Source organism: Hemitrygon akajei, chromosome 3 (genome assembly GCF_048418815.1).
Source record: "Hemitrygon akajei chromosome 3, sHemAka1.3, whole genome shotgun sequence".
In the NCBI taxonomy this organism is placed as follows: Eukaryota; Metazoa; Chordata; class Chondrichthyes; order Myliobatiformes; family Dasyatidae; genus Hemitrygon; species Hemitrygon akajei.
This window is the reverse complement of record NC_133126.1, coordinates 52,186,607-52,209,486: the sequence shown is the minus strand read 5'-3', so window position 1 is coordinate 52,209,486 and position 22,880 is coordinate 52,186,607. Positions and strand designations below refer to the sequence as shown.

Below are 22,880 nucleotides of genomic sequence, written 5' to 3'. Positions count from 1 at the left end.
ATCTCAAAGTATGAATGCTCCAAAACTCCAAAGTTCTCTGCCATTTTCTCACTACTACAATTTGACCATCTAGTGTTCGTTATTTGTCCGTATTAAATTCCGTCTGTCGCGGCTTCGCCCAGCTTCCCGGATCTGCCTCCTCTATTTTCACGTTAGTGATTGGGGTTGAGGGAAGGCGGTTTTGTCACTGATCTCAATGAATGAATGTTTTCTGTTTGGGGGAGCGGCAGCCTACGCAGCCAATGACAGGATACCGCTGAAATCCTACTTGTATTAAAGGAGACGAGCACTGGCGGCTTGTCACAGCGGACAGACCCATCTTCGACATCGTTAAGTGCTGTCTAACCACACACAACGTTCATGGATTACGCAGAGCAGCTCGCTGACGGGAGCAAGGCCGTGGCATTGAGCGGTGCCGGTTCGGGCAGGCTCCCCGTGCCCGCTAGCGAGGAGACGGGAGTCTGGTTGAACGGACTTTCGGAGTCGCCGCAGTGGACTGCGCAGCCAAGAGCGACAACTCAGTGGAAGGAGGAACGGACTCGCAGCACCGAGGATAATCAGACGAACTTGCCGAGCCTGCAAGCTGCGTACTCGGCTATCCTGAGAGGGCTCGGCGAGGATCCTGGGAGACAGGGGCTCTTGAGGACGCCGTGGCGAGCCGCCACTGCCATGCAGTTCTTCACCAAGGGTTACCAAGAGAAAATTTCAGGTAGGGGTTACGTGACGAGGAAGTGGTGAACTAAACAAAAACCTCTGTACAATCTTGGTGATTAATCAATGTTTCGGGACTTCCCAGATCCTAGTTTTCTTGTAAAATTGCTGGTAATCTACTGTCAAAGATTGAGCTTTCAGTTTATCAAACCCCATTCGATTTCGCCCTTCTGCCAAATGAAGTTTATTTTTAACACAATGTAGTTGGCGCGAAACAACACGATTTTCATTTAGTTTTAAAATGTACCACCTCGCCTAAATGGTCATCCGGGCTTGAAAGTAATGTGATTTAATAATGCTCAGTGTTCAGGTGGAGGGGGTTGGTTCTTGGGGTCTAAAAAAAACAGGTGTTTGTGGTGAATAAAACTATTCTCTGAGCACTGACCTAAGACAGAAGCGCTACAAAGCTGATCTGTCAACAACGTGTAGGTGACTTTAACAAATATTCTCAATTCATCAGGACTTTATAATTATTTTCTCGTTAGCACTCTTACATAAGATGTCACCATATCACTTTTCTTTCAGCAGTCTATCCTGTTCCAGAAATGTGTTACTACCTGATGACAAATGTGTTTTTTTTAATCGGTATCCAAATTCCCCTCTGGGAAGGAAGCAAAAAGGATTTAGTAATACGGGAATGTACCTCTTTGGTTGTGTATGCAGGGGTATTTGTCATAGCACAGTGATATCCCTGTTAAGTTGACAAAAGAGGATTTCTGATTGCAGTTAAACACTTTTTCATCAATTAAATCTCTATTTCATATATGAAATTTGATTGTGCGGCTATACTGGCATGACTCATCAAAACTGACCTTAACATTTGTATTTTTACGTCTTGTTTTTGGCAAATTTAGTTTGAAACATTACAAAATAAAGGGGAGTTTTATTTTGGGTTTTATATTGGCTTGATGATCTAGTTCTAGATCTCCTTCCTGATTTTTTAACAATTATGTAAAGTTTGATTCTGAATGTAGTGAGTTTTATATGTTCTCATGTCAATGTGTGAACCGGATTGAAAGTAAATAAGTAACCATGAAAGGTTTTTTAGCTCTTATTTCTAAATTCCATTATGAGTTAATAGCTGCATATTCCTTGTTATGATCCACATGTTGCTTTATCTTTGTATATGCGTCATTTTGTGGGCTACCTAGAATTAATGTCCTTTTTTGTGATTTGGCATGTACCTGTTGCATTCATCTTTTAAGTGAGATCTCATGCTGACATGAGACCATAAGACTTGGGAACAAAATTAGACCATTTGGCACATAAAATCTCCTTTCATCATGGCTGACCCATTTCCCTCTCAATCCCCTTCTTGTGCCTTTTCCCTGTAACCTTTCATGCCATGACTTATCAAGAACCTATCAACCTCCACGTTAAATACACCCAATCCACAACACAAATTGCTGGGGGACTCAGCAGACCAGGCAGCATCTATGGAAATGAATACAGTCGATGTGTTAGGCCAAGACCCTTTGGATTTTCTCGTTTGTGACCTTGCCTCCACGGCCACTTTTGGTAATAAATTCCACTGATTCTTCCTTATCTTCATTCTAGCTGGACATCCCCCTATTCTGATTCTCTGGTCCTAGACTCCCCCACCATAAAAATACATCCTCTCTCCATCAGCTTTATCTGGGCTATCAATATTTATAGGTTTCAATTAGATCTTTCCTCATTCTTCTAAGTTCCGTCGAGTAAAGGCCCACAGCCATCAAACACTCTTCATAATAAGCCCTTCATTCCCGGCATCATGCTTGTGAACCTCCTCTGAACCTTTTCCAATGTCATTGCATCCTTTCTTAAATAAGGGGCTCAAAGCTGCTCACAATACTCCAATTGAGACCTCAGCAGCCTCTTGTAGAACCTCAGCAAAACATTGTTGCTTTTATATTCTAGTCCTCTCGAAATGAATGCTAACATTATATTTGCCTTCCTCACCGCTGACTCAACTTTAGGGAATCCTGCACAAGGACTCCCTCTGCACCTCTTGATTTTTGAATCCCCTCCCCCCATTTAGAAAATAGTTTAAGCTTTTATTCCTTCTGCCAAAGTGCACAACCATACACTTCCTAACACTGTATTCTATCTGCCACTTATTTGCCTATTCTCCTAATTATTCTGTCCTTCTGCCTCCCTGCTTCATCAACACTACATGCCTCTACACCTAATTTTGCATTGTCTGCAAACTTGCCCACAAAGCCATTAATTCTGTCACCCAAATTGTCGACATACAATGTAAAAGGAAGCAGTCCCTACACCCACTTCTGTGGAACACCACTGGTCACTGGTAGCCATTTAGAAAAGGCTCTCTTTATTCCCACTCTTTGCCTCTTGCTAATCACCAAAGTTCTATCCATGCTACTATTTTTCCTGTAATACTATGTGCAGGATTTCCTTAAGGTTAACTTGCAGGTTTAGTTGGTGGTAAGAAAGGCAAATGCATAACTTGCAGGTTTAGTTGGTGGTAAGAAAGGCAAATGCATCATTAGCATTCATTTTGAGAGGACTAGAACATAAAAGCAAGGATGTAACATTCAGGTTTTATTTTATTTATTTTTTTTAAATTTTTTTTTATTAGTTTTTCAAAATATTTTACAAATTAAAAACTCCAAATCCCAATGAGGAGCATTAATACAGTGCAAAATTAAGCATACAATAACAATATGCTACAAAGGAAGAGAATTTAACAAAAAAGCACCTAAATTAAAGACAAGTGAGCTTAGTGTCCTCCCCAAGCCCCACAACACAAGAAAAAAACAACTCCAGACCGACCACAACACAATATAGAGAGTATAAGTCAGGACAGTCAAACTCCCAGACTGTGAATACACTTAGCAACAGAGGATAATAATGCCTACTACCAGAAAAAAAAGGGAGCTGAAAGCAAGGGACCGAAAAGAAGAAAAAAAAGAAAAAAAAAACCCTAGTCAAGAGGAAGGTTTATGAAAGTACTCGATAAAAGGTCCCCAGACCTTATGGAACTTTAGATCCGAATTAAGAACTGAATAATGAATTTTTTCGAGGTCCAATCAGGCCATAATGTCGTTAAGCCATTGCGCATGAGTGGGCGGGGCAACATCTCTCCATCTAAGGAGGATCAAGCGTCTAGCCAGGAGAGAGGCAAAGGATAGTATTCGGCATTTGGTCGGACCCAGACATAAATCTGTCTTGCCCCAAAAACCGAACAGAGCAATTAAGGGGTTTGGTTCTAGGTGCTGATTCAGAATACCCGATAATGTAGTGAAGACATCTTTCCAGAATTTCTCCAAGCTAGGACAGAACCAGTACATATGGATGAGAGAGGCCACGCCCCTCTTGCATTTATCACAGAGCGGACTAATGCCAGGGTAGAATCGAGATAGTTTAGATTTAGACATATGGGCTGTATGAACAATCTTAAACTGTAAAAGGCAATGGCGAGCACAAAGAAAGGTTGAGTTAACCGATTTGAGAACTGAATCCCAGCTCTCCTCGGATAAGGAGATATTTAAATCCTGCTCCCAGGCCATTTTAATTTTATCCACAGGGGCCCGTCGTAAGGCTGCTAGTTTATCTCGGATAATTGATATTAAACCTTTACCTAGTGGATTAATGGAAAGAAATAGGTCCATAGCATTTTTCGCAGGCGCTTCAGGAAAGTTAGGAATTAAAGGAGCAATAAAGTGTCGGATTTGGAGATATCTGAAAAAATGAGCGTTAGGCAGGTTGAACTTAACAGAGAGCTGCTGAAAAGAAGCGAAGCGATTATCAATGAAAAGATCTTCAAAATGTCTAATGCCCTTCCTATACCAAACATGGAATGCTGAATCGTACGTAGTAGGTAAAAAAAAGGTGATTATGTGCGACAGGGCTAGAAATGGAAAACCCCTAGAAACAATAGCATTTCCTGAACTGAGCCCATATACGCAAAGTGTGTCTAACAAGAGGATTAGCTGTTGATCTGGATAAACTACTAGGGAGTGCAGAGCCAAGAAGTGCAGAGATAGATAATTCTTTAGTGGAGCTCAACTCCATTGCCACCCAGTTAGGGCACTCGGGTTGGCCGTGGAAGAAAGACCAGAAGGTAGCACAACGTATATTAGCTGCCCAATAATATAAGCGAAAGTTAGGTAAAGCCATGCCACCCTCTTTTTTTAGATTTTTGGAGGTGGATTTTATTAATTCTAGAGCGCTTATTCTGCCACAGATATGACAAAATAATAGAGTCTAAGGAATCAAAAAAAGATTTAGGAATAAAAATTGGGATAGATTGAAATAAGTATAAAAATTTGGGGAGAACATACATTTTAACAACATTAATACGACCTACCAAAGACATAGATAGAGGTGACCATTGTACCAGACTCTGTTTTATAGCATATGAAAGATTGACAAAGTTTTCACGAAAGAGATCTTTAAACTTCCTTGTGACCGTAATTCCAAGATAAGTAAATTGATTATGGACTACTTTAAAAGGGAGATCACAAAATATTAGTTCTTGTGCTTCTTTATTAATTGGGAAAAGTTCACTCTTATGTAAATTAAGTTTATAGCCAGAGATCTGGCTAAACTGGTCAAGAAGTGAAAACATTAGAGGTAAGGATGTAGACGGATTTGAGAGAAAGAGTAATAAGTCATCAGCATAGAGAGAAACTTTATGCTGAACACCTCCTCTCCAAATCCCGGTCAATTCAGGACAGTTTCGAAATGCTATCGCCAGAGGTTCTATAGCCAAATCAAAGAGAAAGGGACTTAAGGGGCATCCCTACGGGTGCCACGTTTGAGATTAAATACTTGGGATTTCTGAAAATTAGTTAAAACAGAAGCAGTAGGACACAGGTACAGCAATTGGATCCAAGAGATGAAACTTTGGCCGAGGTCAAATTTTTCTAAGACTGCAAAAAGGTAGTTCCACTCTATACGATCAAATGCTTTCTCCGCATCGAGGGAAATAACACATTCAGGAGTCCCAGTTGGAGCTGAGTATAAGATATTAAATAGACGCTGAATGTTAAAAAAAGGGAGACGGTTTTTAATAAAGCCTGTTTGGTCATCAGAGATAATGGAGGGAATAATGGTTTCTAATCTATGAGCCAACATTTTAGCTAAGATCTTTACATCAACATTGAGGAGAGAGATCGGCCTGTACGAGGAACACTCTGTTGGGTCTTTACCCTTTTTTAAAAGAAGAATAATAGATGCCTCATTGAAAGAGGGTGGCAATTTGCCGTAATTAAACAAGTCAGATAATACTGAAAGTAACTGAGGAGAAAGAAGTGAAGAGAATGATTTATAAAATTCTACAGGGAACCCATCAGGTCCAGGAGAATTCCCAGTGCAGAAATTGCAAAAGATATTTCTTCTGATGATATAGGCGCATTGAGTTTGGCTTTGAAATCAGATGAGAGTGAGGGGATATTCAGATTCTGTAAAAATTGATCAACAGAGATATTGTCATTCAGAGATTCAGAGGAATAAAGCCGAGAATAAAAATTTTTAAATGCGTCATTAATTTCTAAATGATCCGATGTAAAGTCTCCGTTCTCCTTCCGGATCTTTGTAATATGTTGTTTGGCTTTGGAACGCCTCAGCTAATTGGCTAGGAATTTACCAGACTTATCCCCATGAATGTAAAAGCGACTCTTGCTTTCGAGAAGTTGGCGTTCGACAGGTTGAGTGGACAGAAGGTTAAATTTAGTTTGGAGTTTAACGCGCTTCTTGTATAATTCAGGGTTCTTAGTTTGGGCATATATTTGATCCAAATCTTTAATCTGGTTAATGAGGTCTGATCGATCTGCACGGGATCTTCTGTTGAGATTTGCTGTGTAAGAGATTATTTGACCCCTCAGATAGGCTTTCATGGCATCCCAGACAATCTGGGATGGCACTTCAGGTGATGTATTAGTGTTAAAATAAAAGGTTATCTGATCCTTAATTAATTTTACAAAATCATCATCCGATAATAAAGTTGAATCAAACTGCCAGTGTTTATTCCTCTGAGGGAGACCAGGAAAGTTCAGAGAGAGGGTAATTGGGGCATGGTCAGAAATCAGTATACTCTGATAGTCACAAGAGTGGGCAAATGGGATAAGTTGGTTATCGAGTAAGAAATAGTCAATTCTAGTGAAGGTATAGTGAACATGTGAGAAAAAAGAATAATCTCTCTCCGTAGGATGGAGGAAACGCCATATATCAGAGATACCAAAATTAGAGAGAAACGATTGGATAGCTAAGGCAGATTTAGTAGGTGATCTGGTAACAGAGGACGATCAATCCAGTTTAGGATCCAACCAACAGTTGAAGTCACCACCCAGTATAAGAGAGTATGAGTTTAAGTCTGGTAGTGAGGGAAAAAAACATTCAAAAAAGTTAACATCATCAAAGTTGGGGGCATACAGGTTTGCTAGTGCAACTTTAGTGTTATATAGTTTACCAGAAACAATAATAAAACGGCCATTTGTATCAGATATTTTATTATGGAGTTCAAAAGGAATATTTGAGTTAATAAGAATGGAGACTCCCCTAGCTTTAGCGGCAAAGGATGAATGAAAATGCTGACCCGCCCACTTTGACAGAAGCCGGGAGTTATCAGAACAACGAATATGAGTTTCTTGAAGGAAAGCAATGTCAGCTTTGAGTTGTTTGATATGTGAGAATACCTTCTTCCTTTTAACAGGGTGATTCAATCCCTTTACATTCCAGCTCACGAATTTAAGTGCACTAGCCATTATCAATTACTAATGCATAAAAGGCAGCAGGCATATAAAAAGCCAAGCAGTACAATAGCAGTCTGGGAGCAGTGATGTAAACATAGATTCGTAAGGTCAAAACATATACATGTCCTGAGCAATAAAGAGAAACAATAAATACAGTGAGTGATGTTGGAACTGGAAAACCCACCCCACCCACACAACCCAGAACTAGACGGCTACCAAAACAAGTAGCTAGCTCTACCAAAAAAATTAACCCAAATACAACTTCCAGATCTGTGTTATTAACAACAGTTCCATATAAATACTATAGCAAATAGTAACTAGTTTATGCACTAGAAAACATAACTACAGATTAGAACACCTTCTGCAGAAATATAAAACTTAATACAGAGAAAATCGGAAGAAAACCAAAACTAACCTACCTGCGAAAAATTATAGAAGAATAAAGTAAGAGAAAGGGGGAAAAAAAGGTAAAAAAAAAAGAGGAAGGGGAAAATTATAAATTCAAGATGAGTATTTATCAACCATTTACAGAGAAGAGAGAAAAAAATTCAGAGATTAGAAAAAAGGGGTGAAGAAAAGAAAAAAAATAAAATAAAATAAATAAATATTTAAAAAAGGAAAAATAAATCAGCAAATTTGTAAACAAACAGGGAGGCCTTCACTAAAGACTTCGAACCTCCAAAACAAGTTAGTCAGTTGTAGAACTCTATAGATAAAGTTATACAAGAATAAAAATAGATTACACACACACCAAATCCCAGGAGAGATTGTCAACAGCCCTTAGAGTTTCAATGAATAATGTCTGAGTGATTCAAGTAAAGTCTGAGTCCAGAAAAAGTAATTTTACTACGAGGAGTACTTATCCACCATTTTAGGAGGTCCGATTGGGTTCCGAAGATGACTGGATAGCCGGAAGACTTGCCACAAATGCTTCAGCTTCCTTCACTGATTTGAACCACTTGTATTTTCCAGTATTAAGCTTGATTTGTAGATCGGCAGGAGTACGAAGAGAGGGTTTGAAGCCACGTTCAAAAAGCACTTTCATTGCACCTTTAAACTCAGCGTGCATCTTTAAGGTCTGGGGTGCAAAATCTTCCACAAAGCGAATGGTTGTATCCTGGAAAGTAAAAGACCCCCTGCAACGTGCCTCTACAATCAGACTGTGTTTTACTTGGTATTGATGGAAGCACAAGATTACTGGTCGCGGACGGGAGCCCAGAATTCCGGGGGGAACGTAAACTCTGTGTGCCCGTTCGAGCTCGGGCGGGTTCGGAAGCAAATCTTTCCCGAATATCTCACAGAGAAACCTGGCGAAAAACTTCATGGTTGGTCCATGTTCGGTCGCCTCTGGCAATCCAAGAATTCTAAGTTTGCAGCGTCTGTTGCGATTTTCGAGATCCACCATTTTGGAAAGGAGTTTGTTACATTTTTCCTCTAAGCTGGAACAGAGAGTCTCCAAGTATCGAACACGCCTTTCTAAATCTTCAGAAGTCGAATCGATGCGAGATAGGTGTTCGGCATGTGTGTCCACTTTATCGTTGATCCGATCCAGTTTGTCTTCCAACTGTTTGAAAGCAGTTTTAAATTCCTTTAAAATTTCGTCTCGGAGCTTTCCGAGTGCTGCCAGGGTCTTGTCTGAAAGAGCCGGAACTTCCTTTCTCCCGGATTTAGAACTCTTGCTAGACATTGTAAGTTAGATATGTTCACAGGCAAGTAAGAGATACCGAAAAAATTCCTAACTAAGGTTTAAAAAATGGAGACGTGTAGTGCAAAGATAGCGACAGTAACGGAACAAAAGTTCGGAGCAGCTAAACAATCGCCATCTTACCGGAAGTCCCACATTCAGGTTTTATAAGGCACTGCTGAGGCCTTACTGGGAATATCGTGAGCAGTTTTGGGCCCTTACCTAAGGAACGTTTGCTGACATTTGAGAGGGTGTATAGGAGGTTCATGAAAATGCTTCCAGGATGGAAAGGCATATCATATGAAGAGCATTTGATGGCTCTGGGCCTGTACTCGCTAGAATTCAGAACGATAAAGGGGGAATCTCATTGAAATCTATGGAATATTGAAAGGCCTCAAAAGTGTGGATGTTTCCAAGGTTTCAAAGATACATTTAATATCAGAGAAATGTATACAATATACATCCTGAAATGCTTTTTCCTCACAAACATCCACAAAAACAGAGGAGTGCCCAAAGAATGAATGACAGATGTTAGAACCCCAAAGCCCCCCAGCTCTCCCCTCCCTCCCATGCGCAAGCAGCAGCAAAGCAACAATCCCCCCTCCCCATCAGCAAAACAAAAGCATCAGCACCCGCCACCAGGCACTCAAGCTTGCAGCAAAGCAACAGCAATGACACAGACTTACAGTACCCCAAAGACTACTCATTCACCCTGTATTCAACATTCCACAGGCTCTCTCTCTCCCTAACAAGGGAGAAAGAAGTGTTTCTGTTTCACAGCGAGAGAGTAGACATAACAAAAAACTTGCTGATTTATGATGTTCAAAGTCCGTTGCATCACTTTTTCCAATCTCTGTGGCCAAAAATTTTGGGTCTTGGGGCACGTAGCCAGAGATCTGTCTCCTATGACACACTGATTTCCTGCCAAGACACCGGCCTTCGGTCCGTCCGTCTCCAGAACCACAAGATCCTGGAACTCCGAAGAGGAGCTAATCTCTTAGGCCTCATCCTTGGCGTATCAAATAATGGCATGTAGTGAAACCCCGAGAGTGGGTCTTATTCCCGCAAAGAAACAAAGTCAGCATGTAACTCCAGGTCAGGGTCTTCAAAAGAACCTTGAAAGGGAAAACTGGAGATATTAAAGATGGAAATAGGGCTGTTTCTAAAAATGCAAGCAAAGGAGTTGCTGTTAGGCACCATTAGGATGTAGAGAGGATGTTTCCTATGGTGGGGTTGTCTAAGACCAGAGGACACAGCCTCTGAATAGAGAGAAGTCCATTTTGAAAGAAGATAGGAGGAGGAGATTTCTTAAACCAGAGAGTAGTGAATCTTTGGAATTGCCTGCCACAGGTGGCTGCATAGGCCAAGTCATTAGCTATGTTTAAGGTAGTAGTTAACAGGTTTTTGATTGGTCAGAGCATGAAGAGAATCAAGGGGAAGGCAAGAGATTTGGGCTGAGAGGAAAAATGGACCAACCAGACTCAATGGGCCAAATGGCCTACTTCTTCTCCTATATCCTATAAGGTTCCTTTACCTTAAACTCCCTAATCCCATCCAGTTCATTACACAACAGTATGAAAGTCCTTTCTATACTTAAAGTAAAATTGCAAAATTGCCTTTCTCTTAGTCGGCTCAACTACAAGCTGTTCTAAAGAGTCACCCTGTAGGTATTGTACAAATTCTCTGTTGGTATCCAGCAATAACCTGATCTTCCTAATCTATCTACACATTGAAATCCCTCTTGATTATCATAACATTGCCCTTTTTACATGCCTTTTCTCTTCGCCCTTCGTAATTGTAGCCACGTCATGGCTACTGTTCGGAGGCCTGCACATAACTCCTATCAGTGTCTTTTTACTCTTTCAGTTTCTTAACTCTACCCACAAGGATTCTGCATCTTCTGATCCGATGTCACCTCTTTCTAAGGATCTGATTTCATGTTTTACCAACAGAGTCATGCCACCCTTGCCATCTATCTACCAGACATCAGGTTGGTATTCTAGTCGGCATTATTGCTTCTTATTGATGGAATTGACTGGAATGGGGCTGAATATGACCCTGCTCACTCAGGCCGGTGTACATTTTTAAGTCCCTTTGTTTGATTCATTGTGTGGTGGGGTGGAGATACATCCCTACCAAAGGAGGTGTACGGCATTCCTTCCCTCTGCTGGCCTGCAGGTCAGCTGATCAGGATCATGTGAAGCCATGGGAGCAGGTGGTGGATGGTCGTATGAGCAGCAGGTGCATATCATGTCCTGGTTACATGACCACTGACCTAGGCAGACAATTTCTGAAGAGGTTTGATAATGGCTGGGGTCACCCGCCTTGTAAAGACACTGCCCAGAAGAAGGCAATGACAAACTACTTAGATCATAAGACCATAAGATATAGGAGAAGAAGTGAGCCATTCGGCCCATTGAGTCTGCTCCTCCATTCAATTATGGGCTGATCCAATTCTTCCAGTCATCCCCACTCCCCTGCCTTCTCCGCATAACCTTTGATAGGTTCTTGATTAGCCAGGGCATCAATCTCTGCTTTAAATGCACCCAATGACTTGGCCTCCCCAGCCGCTCATGGCAGCAAATTCCAGAGTTACTACCCTCTGACTAAAGTAATTTCTCCATATCTCAGTTCTAAATTGATGTCCTTCAATCCTGAAGTTGTGCTCTCTTGTCCTTGACTCCCCTACCATGAGAAATAACTTTGTCATATCTAATCTGTTCAGGCCTTTTAGCATTCAGAATGTTTCTATGAAATCCCCCCCACCTCATTCTCCTGAACTTCAGGGAATACAGCCCAAGAGCTGCCAGATGTTCCTCATACAGTAACCCTTTCATTACTGAAATCATTCTTGTGAATCTTCTCTGAACCCTCTACAATGTCAGTATATCTTTTTTTAAAATAAGAACCCAAAACTGCACACAGTACTCTGTGTGATTTCACGAGTGCCTTATAGAGCCTCAACATCACATCCCTGCTCTTATATTCTATACCTCTAGAAATGAATGCCAACATTGCATTCACCTTCTTCACAACCAACTCAACTTGGAGGTTAACCTTTAGGGTATCTTGCACAAGGACTCCCAAGTCCCTTTGCATCTCCGCATTTTGAATTCTCTCCCTATCTAAATAATAGTCTGCCCGTTAATTTCTTCCACCAAAGTGCATAACCATACACTTTCCAACATTGTATTTCATTTGCCACTTTGCCCATTCCCCTAAACTATCCAAGTCTCCCAGCAGGCTATCTGTTTCCTCAATACTACCCGCTCCTCCACCCATCTTCGTATCATCAGCAAATTTAGCCACAAATCCATTAATCCCATAGTCCAAATCATAGACATGCATCGTAAAAAGCAGCGGTTCCAGCACCGGCCCCTGTGGAACTCCACTGGTAACCGGCAGCTAGCCAGAATAGGATCCCTTTATTCCCACTCTCTGTTTTCTACCGAACAGCCAATGCTCCACCCATGCTAGTAGCTTCCCTGTAATTCCATGGGCTCTAGTCTTGCTATGCAGCTGCATGTGCGGCACCTTGTCAAAGGCCTTCTGAAAATCCAAGTACACCACGTCTACTGCATCTCCTTTGTCTAACCTGCTTGTAATTTCCTCAAAGAATTGCAGTAGGTTTGTCAGGCAGGATTTTCCTTTCAGGAAACCATGCTGGCTTTGGCCTATCTTGTCAAGTGCATCCAGGTACTCTGTAATCTCATGCCTAACAATCGATTCCAACAACTTCCCAACCACTGATGTCAGGTTAACAGGACTATAGTTTCTGCTGCCTCCCACCCTTCTTAAATAGCGCAGTAACATTTGCAATTTTTCATTCATCGTGTACAATGCCAGAATCTTATCGATTCTTGAAAGATAATCATTAATGCCTCCTCAATCTCTCCAGCTCCTTCCTTCAGAACTTGAGGGTGAATTCCATCAGGTCCAGGAGATTTATCCACCCTCAGACTATTAAGCTTTCTGAGCACCTCCTCAGTAGTAATTTTCACTGTACAAACTTCACTTCCCTGACACTCAGTTCCTCTGCCATCTCTGCATCTCTCATTTTGATATCTCCAGCATCATTTTGTATTGGTCCTATATCTACCCTTGACTCTCTTTTACCCTTTATACACTTAAAAAAGCTTTTAATATCTTCTTTGATATTAGTCACCAGCTTCCTTTCATAATTCATCTTTTCCTTCCTAATGACCTTCTTAGTTTTCCTTCTACAAGTTTTAAAAAGCTTCCCAATCCTCTATCTTCCCACTAGCTCTGGCTTCCTTGTATGCCCTCTCTTTTGCTTTTACTTTGGCTCTGACTTGTCAGCCACGGTAGTGTCCTTCTTCCCTTTAAAAATTTCTTCTTCTTAGGGATATATCTGTCTTGTACTTCCCTCATTTGTTGCAGAAACTCCAGCCATTGCTGCTCTGCTGTCTTTCCTGCAAATGTCCCTTTCCAGTCAACGTCGGCCAGTTCCCCTCTCATGCCACTGTAATTTCCTTTATTCCACTGAAATATGACACATTGGATTTTATTTTATTCCCCTCAAATTTCAATGTGAACTTGATCATATTGTGATCACTGTTCCCTAAGGGTTCCTTAACCTGAAGCTCTCTTATCACCTCCAGATCATTGCACAACACCCAATCCAGCACAACCGATTCCCTAGTGGGCTCAACAACAAACTGTTCTAAAAAGCCATCCTGCAGACATTCTACAAATTCCCTCTCTTGAGGTCCAGTACTAACCTGGTTTTCCCAATCCACTTTCATGTTAAAATCCTCAACGATTATCATGACATTGCCTTTCTGACACGCCTTTTCTATCTCCTGCTGTAATTTGTAATCCACATCCCAGCTGCTGTTTGGAGGCCTGTATACAACTGCCATTAGGGTCCTTTTACCCTTGCCATTTCCTAACTCAACCCAGAGGTTCTACACCTTCCAACCCTATGTCATCTCTTTCTAATGATTTAATATTATTTCTTGTACACAGAGCCACACCTAGCTTTCTGATACACCATATATCCTTGGAAGTTCAGCTCCCAATGGCAGCCATCCTTCAGCCAAGTTTCAGAGATGACCATAATGTCATATTTGCTATTCTATAGCTGAGTTTCGAGATTGTCCATTTTATTCCTCTTGGTGTGTGTATTCAAATATAACACTTTCAGTCCAGTATTTGTTGCTTTCTGTTTTAACTGCACCACGCCTCTATCACCCTGTAACTCATGCCACTGGCTGTGATTAAGCCTCATCTCCTGCCTGTTCGTTCTATAATCTCTGTTGTATGCTATCTTTGATTTATTTCTGTTTTCCCCTTACTCAAACCTATCGCTCCGATTCCCATCCCCCGCCAAATTAGTTTAAACCCTACCTAAAAGCTCTATTAAATGTGCCTGCTAGGATATTGGAAACCTTTGGGTTCAGGTGTAACCTGTCCTTTTTGTACACGTCATACCTCGCCCAGAAGAGGCACCAATAATCCAGGAATCTGAAGCCCTGCCCCCAGTCTCTCAGCCACAGAGTAATATGCCTGATCATGCTATTCTAGCACTCACTAGCAGGAGGCACAGGCAGCATTCCTGAGATTACTTCTCAAGAAAACATTGCTAAGAGCAGTCATGGTCATGGAAAGACCATGATCACATACGTAATGTGCAAACAAACTTCACAATGTCAAAGGCAAGATTTCAACATGGCTTGTGAAAGATGCCACTGAGTGCACAAGACATTAGTGAGAAATAGTGTTAGATATAAAATCTCGTGCAGCTTTTTAGATAACTGTCTGCTATTCTTAAGGAATTAATAAATGTTTATTGCAATCACGATCATTTAAAATCCTCTACTTTATTCCAGAGGTATTAATATTCCTTTTGTAAATGCTGATTAATACATCATTTATCTTGGAAAAATACTGTAGGCCTGTTGTCAGAACACACCACATACACTTCATACTGTGGACTTTCATACTGTGAGTCATACAGTGAGTAATGTTAGTTGCAACAGATTTCAAAATCATATTGCTTCAATAAGAGGAAAAAGTAATGTTTTCATTTACAAGAAATGTGAAGTTACTTAGCTGTCATAGTTGTTTGACCTAAAATACCGTGGTCAAGTAATTCAACTATCCTTACAGTGTATCTACCTTTTGGGGATTGCTTCTGTTCTGTGACTAATGGAGCTAAGAGAAAAGACCAATATGTTAATTTCTGTGTTGGAAGTGAGAGAGAGGGCTGAGAGAAGAATTCAAAACTGGACTGGGGGCTAAGTCTGTAAATGAGGATTCTGAATTATTTCTTTGAAAATCTATATACTAGAGTACTTCAGTGAGTGTAGACAGTGTTTTCAACATGTTGAAGTTAAATCAAAGTCAATCCTTTTGCTTTTAAGACTGCTAAAGGATAGGAATTGAATGGGATACACCAGTTGCTTAAAACAACATTTAATAAGATTACACTTTGTAAGCAATTATAATTAATTTTTGCATCAAGTTGTAGAATGTGTGGCCGTTTTTGTAGTTAGCACCTCTGTCCATTCCTGCGTTGTAGACAATAATGTGCAATGTGTGCCTTATTTCTGGAAAATGTGATTTCCTATTCTCTCTCTCATGCAAGGATTGCACAGTTTTCATGCACAAGAGAATTCAGAGGTACAGTCTTCTGATGGAACTGCACTGAACTGAATTTAACAGAATAAGTTTACATTTTTTTGCTAATTAAAGTTTTTGAATGCATTTCATAATATTCCATACAGGAAGTAGTTAATAAAATTAACAGCATATGGAATTAAAAGCAACTTTGTTTTGTATAAAAGAATTGTTTTGGAGATTTAAATAAAAACTCACTGTTCAGAGAATGTCTATGGAAATGCTGTGATTTGTTGTCCACACCCTGTTGTCCATTAAAGGAGGAAGCAGTTCAGGTCACACAGTCCCAGTTGACATTGTTAGATCTGGGGATGTGTGTTAAGCTAGACTGTATAAGTTAATGAACCAAATGGGTTTAAATGACAAGCTGGCAATTTCACAGTTAACATTACTATTTTTCCTTTAATTTCATAGTTACTTTATGTAATTATTTGAACTTAATGTTCCCAGCTGCCCTGGAAGAATGCGAACTAACGTCTCTGGGTAACTTAACTATTATACATCTACTCGAGTATGCTTAATGGTTACAACCTCAATTTGACAGGAGATACCTTCACCTTGGTTGGGTAATTCCAAAGCACTTTGGTTTATTTTCAAACATCTTATATGAAAGAATGAAAAATTTACGTGCAGAAATTCAGTGGCAGAATCTTGATAAATGGCAAACTAAGTACTGTCAATAAAAGTAGAAAGTGACAAAATGGCTTTGAGGAATAAAGTAAATGGGCAAATCTGGAGTTCAGTGTGAGAAGTGTGAAATCATTCATTTGGATTGTAAACTCAATGGAAGGATGAGTGATAGCTGTCCACTGGAATGGAACTAATCTACAAGGATGAATAGGAGCCAGTTCAACCTTGGCAACTCCATCCTGGAGTCGTCGTCACACCAACCTCAACCGCCAAGCTGCAATGTGCAGACAACACTTGCTGATATACACATTTAGGGTCCCAGATCCAAGTCATCATTATCACTAAAGCATAGCAGATAATAAACGTCAGTACCTACCTGTTCCATTGCACAAAGAAATCCTCCAAATGATAAAAGTCCATGACATGGCCTTGGAAAACACAACCCACCAATGAGTGAAGGGAAACATCAATGCTAAAATTCATCATTCCCTCCAGTGTGCCAGCACAGCTTCTGAGGAGAAGATCGTTCAAAGATCAAGACCTCAAACCAATCAACTGGTAGCAATGATACCTGCCTTCCAGTATGTTCCAGAGGCTTAGACTGCCTCTAGCAGACAACTCAGAGCACTAGAGTGATACCACCACAAAATGTCTGATAAATACAGATTCACTAATGGGATAAGTGAACCATATCAGTACAGCGTAGCAGGTTGCTATCCCCAGAGTTGAGGCCCTAGGCTTGTATTCGACTCGTATGATTGGGGTATTTTGCTCATACATCCCAGCATTAGGCTTCTAAAATGACAGGCATTTTATTTCATGTTCCATCACAGCAAGAGCTTAGTAAGAGATTGAAGGAAATGATTCAGAAAAGTTCTCAGATCCTCCTCGTAACTTCCCAGCAACCTGTGGGAATCCCTGTGTGGAACAGGAATATTTGGAATGGCATTGTGAAATGATCATCTGTTCAAAAGTGATGGAAGGAGTGCACCATTCTTAAATCCCTTTCTCACCCTCCCCCACACCCCCAGATTACTGACTCACACTTCTCATGCATGGTTTATATCCTAGAGCTAAAAGAAATGGAGTGAAAACCATTCAACACTGGCCTCAAGAGGCTGCTCAAAGGGATAAGCCTCCCATTAGCAGGGCAGATGAAGAGAGTGAGTTCAAATTATTATTCCTAATTAGCATTCAAGAATAGGGCATGGATGAGGGGAGTGCCCAGGGACAGGAAATAATTGTTCAGCAAGTTTGGGGAAACACCGGAGAAAACAGTGAGAAGCAAGGAACTCTGGAAGACCAAGGGCATTTAATCCAAGTATAGATTCAAGCGAGCTAAGTTATGAAGGCAAGTTGCCCAGAGCAAGCTTGAATTAATGAGGAATGTTTGACGCAAAGAAATGACTGGAACTGTATAGTAAGTGGAACTGCCCTCTTGGGGTGGGGGGGGGGGGTTATCAAAGAAATGGCCAGCACATTAGATGAGTAGCAGAGCAGCTGCCGGAAAGGCTCAGTACTAAACTCTGCACTGTCCACGTGGAGTTTACACGTGGGTTTTCCCTGGATGTAATAGTTTCCTCCCAATCCCAAAAACATGCAGATTGATAGGCTAACTGTCCTTTGCAGATTGCTAGTAGTCGAGTTGAAGGGGGGGTGTGGAGGAGAATAAATTGCATGGAAAATCAATGAGGGAATGGGAATTGTTCTGTGAGCTAGAATAGACTCTGGGGTGAGTGGCCTCTTGTGTCATGAAAGTAGGACATGATGTGACTTAAAATTAGTGATATGCATTTTAAGCATAACATTTTAAGTGAAAGTTTGTACAAAGAAAAGTGGAAATCTGGAACTGCTGGAGGAATACAATCCATTTTGATATTGATCTTCACACTGGATTTGCAGAAGTGGTACTAATTAGCAATGATAGCAATAATACCACACCAATGTGAAAGTTAAATTACAGTACTTTCACTGCTGACCAAACAGTATCAGGGATAATATCCTGGCATGCATTTGACAATTTCTCCCATTTATTCCTACTTTCCTTCTTTGCATTGACAATTTGACAATGCAAAGAAGGAAAGTGGGAATAAATGGGTTGTTTTTAAATATGGAAGTTACTTTCAGTAGGATGCCATAGAGATTAGTGCTGTATCCTCAATTGCACACATACCATATGATGTGGTATATGTGCAACTGAAAGAATTAGTTGAAGGAATCATGTATATCATATCCAAGTTTTCTGGTGCTAGGTCTCAGTGTGAGCTGAGAGGTTTAGGGGTTATGGATCTGATAAGTGATTGGGCAAGGACAGGATATTTTGAATATGTGGCAAAATGATACATCATTTACTTTGTCAGAGAACATTGAAGGCAGGTTTTTTTTTAATGTTGGGAGATTTGAAAGAGATTGAAATTGTTCAGAAAAGCTTCTGTCTCACAAATTTCCAAAACTTGATATGTAGGTACAGTATGTAACTAGGTTAACCTTTATTACAGGAGGATTTCAATACAAGAGTTGATCCAATTACAAGGAGCCTTGGTGAGGCTGGATTTCCAGTAATATGGCACAAGAGGATTTTCTAGGACTACTGAATTCTTTCCATTAATACTCAAGCACAGTTTTATTTCATTGATTTTGAAGTTACACAGTAGTATAATAAATATTTTTGTGCTCAAAGGGAGCAGGAAAAGCACAGAAGCTCTGGGCCCCAGCTCAAGCTACAAATCTATCCAGTATCTAGACCTCTGGCTTTGAACTCACATTCCTGATGCAACTGTTCCCTGAGGGGCACTGAAGTTTCAGTCTTGTAGCTCTTTACCTAGGTTCAAAGTAACATTTTCTACAGTGATCTCCTCTGTTCCCACTTCTCATTCAGAGTTTCCTACCGAGCCTTCCTGACTCAGTTCGTTCAGTTGTCTTTGCACATGCCCAGCCAACATACACTCATATTTTCCATATGTTCATCAACAGGTGCTTAATTACATATAAATTCAGGGACAACGGCATTAAATGTAGATGTTCCATCATATACTGTACAGTATATTGAACTGAAAGATTCAAACCCATGAGGCTGTCACTGCTACTGTTCAGTAGGTTAAAGCTGTGAATAAAGCACTGGACATTTGCTATTAAAGACTCTGGTTTAAGTTCTTTCAGTTCAACATGTAGTCTTATGATTGTGACATTTAGAATTTAAAAATCATTTGAATATCTCACTGAACTACAGGGGAAAGTGAAAAAAACAGCTGTGTGCTTACCATATCTTTCTGAGTTCTGTTCAATAATGTATCAGTTTAATATCCTTCATTTAGTTTTTCCTTGGTTTACAATAGCGTTGATAAGCTACTCTCATTGCTTTTATCAGTTTCTTCTGTAACCAGGGTGTACATTGAGATGTTTGCAACAATTGAGACAGTTGCCATATCAACCCATTGTCTTTATATAATGCAGTTTCTGAAAATAAATGGGTATAGTCAAACTTAATCTCAGTTTATTGAAAGATATGGAGTCATCATGTTTGCGGTTTCATATCCCCAAGTGATTGAAACTCTACGTCAGCTAAACGTGTTGCTGAAGTATTTACAGTGATTGGAATTGTTTTAGCTGGCGCTAATCATATTGTATGACAATCGATGTGTTCTTTTGCCATTAAATGGAAGAAAGATATTTGAAAAATCTCCAGTTTAATCTTTAAATAATATAAATTAGATTATTTATTTGGCTGTAACCACTAACCAAAATCATTGTCAGAATTGTGTTTTGTTAATTCCAACTATTGATATTACAAAGAATTGTGCAATAGCATATGATTGATGAATGATTTACAGTGGTGTTTCCAGACATGAAGAAATTGTCTTTCTTATCATGGTAATGTCTGAAAATAAGATTTTGTCAATAATTGAGTTGACTATAAACTCGCACAATTTCTGTAAAAAATCAATCCCTCTTGACTAATATCTCTACCTATCCATCCTGTATAAAATTCTAGTCTCACACCAACAATTGAATTGATTTTATATTTTACATCCTTCACATACATAGGAGTGAAAATCTTTTCATTACGTCTCTGTCTAAAAGTGCAATGTGAAATTTATAATAAATAGTAGGTACAACAGGACAGTCAATATAACATAGAAATACAATTGTATCAGCGTGAATTAATCAGTCTGATGGCCTGGTGGGAGAAGCTTTCCCGGAGCCTGTTGGTCCTGGCTTTTATGCTGCAGTACTGTTTCCTATTGGTAGCAGCTGGAACAGTCTGTGGTTGGGGTGACTCAGGTCCCCAATGATCCTTTGGGCCCTTTTATGCCCCTATCTTTGTAAATGTCCTGAATAGTGGGAAGTTCACATTTACAGATGTGCTGGGCTGTCCGCACCATTCCCTGCAGAGTCCTGCGATTGAGGGAGGTACGGTTCCCGTACCAGGCAGTGATGCAGCCAGTCAGGATGCTCTCAATTGTGCCCCTGTAGAAAGTCCTTAGGATTTGGGGACTCACACCAAACTTCTTCAACTGTCTGAGGTGAAAGAGGCGCTGTTGTGCTTTTTTCACCACACAGCCGGTGTGTACAGACCACATGAGATCCTCAGTGATGTGTATGCTGAGGAACTTAAAGCTGTTCACCCTCTCAGCCCCAGATCCATTGATGCCAATAGGGGTTAGCCTATCTCCTGTAGTCCACAACCAGCTCCTTTGCATTTGAACAGGTTGATAGAAGGGTTGTTTTCTTGACAGCACTGTGTCAGGGTGATGACTTCTTCTCTGTAGGCTGCCTCGTTATTATTTGAGATAAGGCCAATCAATGCAGTATCATCAGCAATTTCAATTAGCAGTTTGGAGCTGTGGGTGGCGACACAGTCATGAGTATACAGAGAGTAAAGGAGGGGCTTTAGGACACAGCCCTGGGGGGTGCTCCTGTGTTGAGGGGCAGAGGTGGGGGAGCCCACTCTTACCATCTGCCAGCGATCTGACAGGAAGTCCAGGATCCAGCTGCACAGACAGGGTGAAGGCTGAGGTCTCTGAGCTTCTTGTCGAGCCTGGAGGGAGTTATGGTGTTGAATGCTGAACTGTAGTCCGAGAACAGCATTCTCACATAAGTGTCCTTCTTCTCCAGATGTGTGAGGATGGTGTGTAGAGCTGTGGCTACTGTGGTCATCTGTTGATTGGTTATGTCAGTAGACAAATTGTAGGGGGTCCAGTGTGGGTTTGCAGCATGCTGCAGATGTAGTCGTTGACCAGCCTCTCAAAGCATTTGCTTTGAGGTGAGTGCGACAGGACACCAGTTGTTCAGACATGTTACCTTGGTCTTTTTAGGTACAGGGACAATGGTGGATGTTTTGAAGCAGGAGGGCACTCTACACTGGGAGAGGGAGAGATTAAAAATGTCTATAAACACACCTGCCAGTTGTGCCGCGCACATTCTGGGTACTTGCCCTGGGATGCCGTCTGGTCCTGCAGCCTTACGGCTGTCCACTCATTGGAAACACCCATGTACTTCAGCCTCAGAGATGACCAAGGTCCAGGTGGCTTCAGCAGCTCTCCTCGGGGGCTCAGTGTTGGTGACATTGAACCAAGCGTATAAAAGGTTTAGCTTATCTGGGAGAGAGGCAGTGATGTTGGCAGCACCACTGCGTTTAGCTTTGAAGTCTGCAGTGGTGTGCAGACCTTGCCATAAGCTGTACGTGTTGTTGGTGGAGAGTTGTGTCTGGATCTTGTCCCTGTATTGTCATTTCTCTGCCTTGATGACTTTGCATAGATAGTAGCTGCATTTCTTGAGTTCCTGTTAGTTACCGGTAATGTAAGCTCTATCTTGTGCAATAAGTGCTGCTCGCACGGAACTGTTGATCCAGGGTTTCTGGTTTGGGTAGACCCTGACCAACTTTTGGGGAACAACATCCTCAGTGTACTTCTGGATAAAGCTTGTGACCCCAAACATGAACTCGGAGACATCCTCATCATGAAAGATATTCCAGTTGACGTCATCAAAGCAGGCCTGTAGCATGGAGACCGATTGGTTGGACCAACAGTGGACGGTTTTAACTATGGCCGCCTCTTGCTTCAGCTTCTGCCTGTACATCGGCAGAAACAAGTTGGAGGAATGATCCAACTTATCAAATGGCGGACGGAGGAGTGCTTTGTAAGCATTGCGGAAGGGAGAGTAGCAGTAATCGAGTATGCTATCTCCCCGTGTACTCACCTGGATGTGTTGACAAAACTTCATAGAGACTTTAGACAGTCACACTCGTCTCTGGCAACGGTGAAGGCAGCCACTGGGCGTACAGTCTCCAGGGTGCCAATGGTCTCGTACAGTTCATTGAAAGCCAGGTCAGTGTCAGCCTGCGGCAGAATATACATTGCTGTGATAATAATAGCCATGAACTCCCTAGGCAGATGAGCTCCATCTGCCCAAAGTAACAGGTTTTAAGGCACCAGTAACCCACCTTTGCCCCTTCTCCTGTCAGTAGAGTGGTTCTGATGGGCTTAGTAGCTAAGCCACACGTGAAGGCCAGGAGC

The 22,880-nt window shown here is 41.1% G+C and overlaps 1 protein-coding gene across 1 annotated transcript in view; it reads left to right on the top strand.

The window, feature by feature from the left end:
• Positions 1–229: 229 nt before the first annotated feature.
• The window catches only part of gch1 (GTP cyclohydrolase 1), a 53,110-nt gene continuing 30,459 nt past the window's right edge, over positions 230–22,880 (top strand). Inside the window, exon 1 of the mRNA XM_073039881.1 lies at positions 230–709. Within this exon, the coding sequence (XP_072895982.1) occupies positions 361–709 (349 nt within the window). The 5' untranslated portion in view covers positions 230–360. The remainder of the gene's footprint in view (positions 710–22,880) is intronic.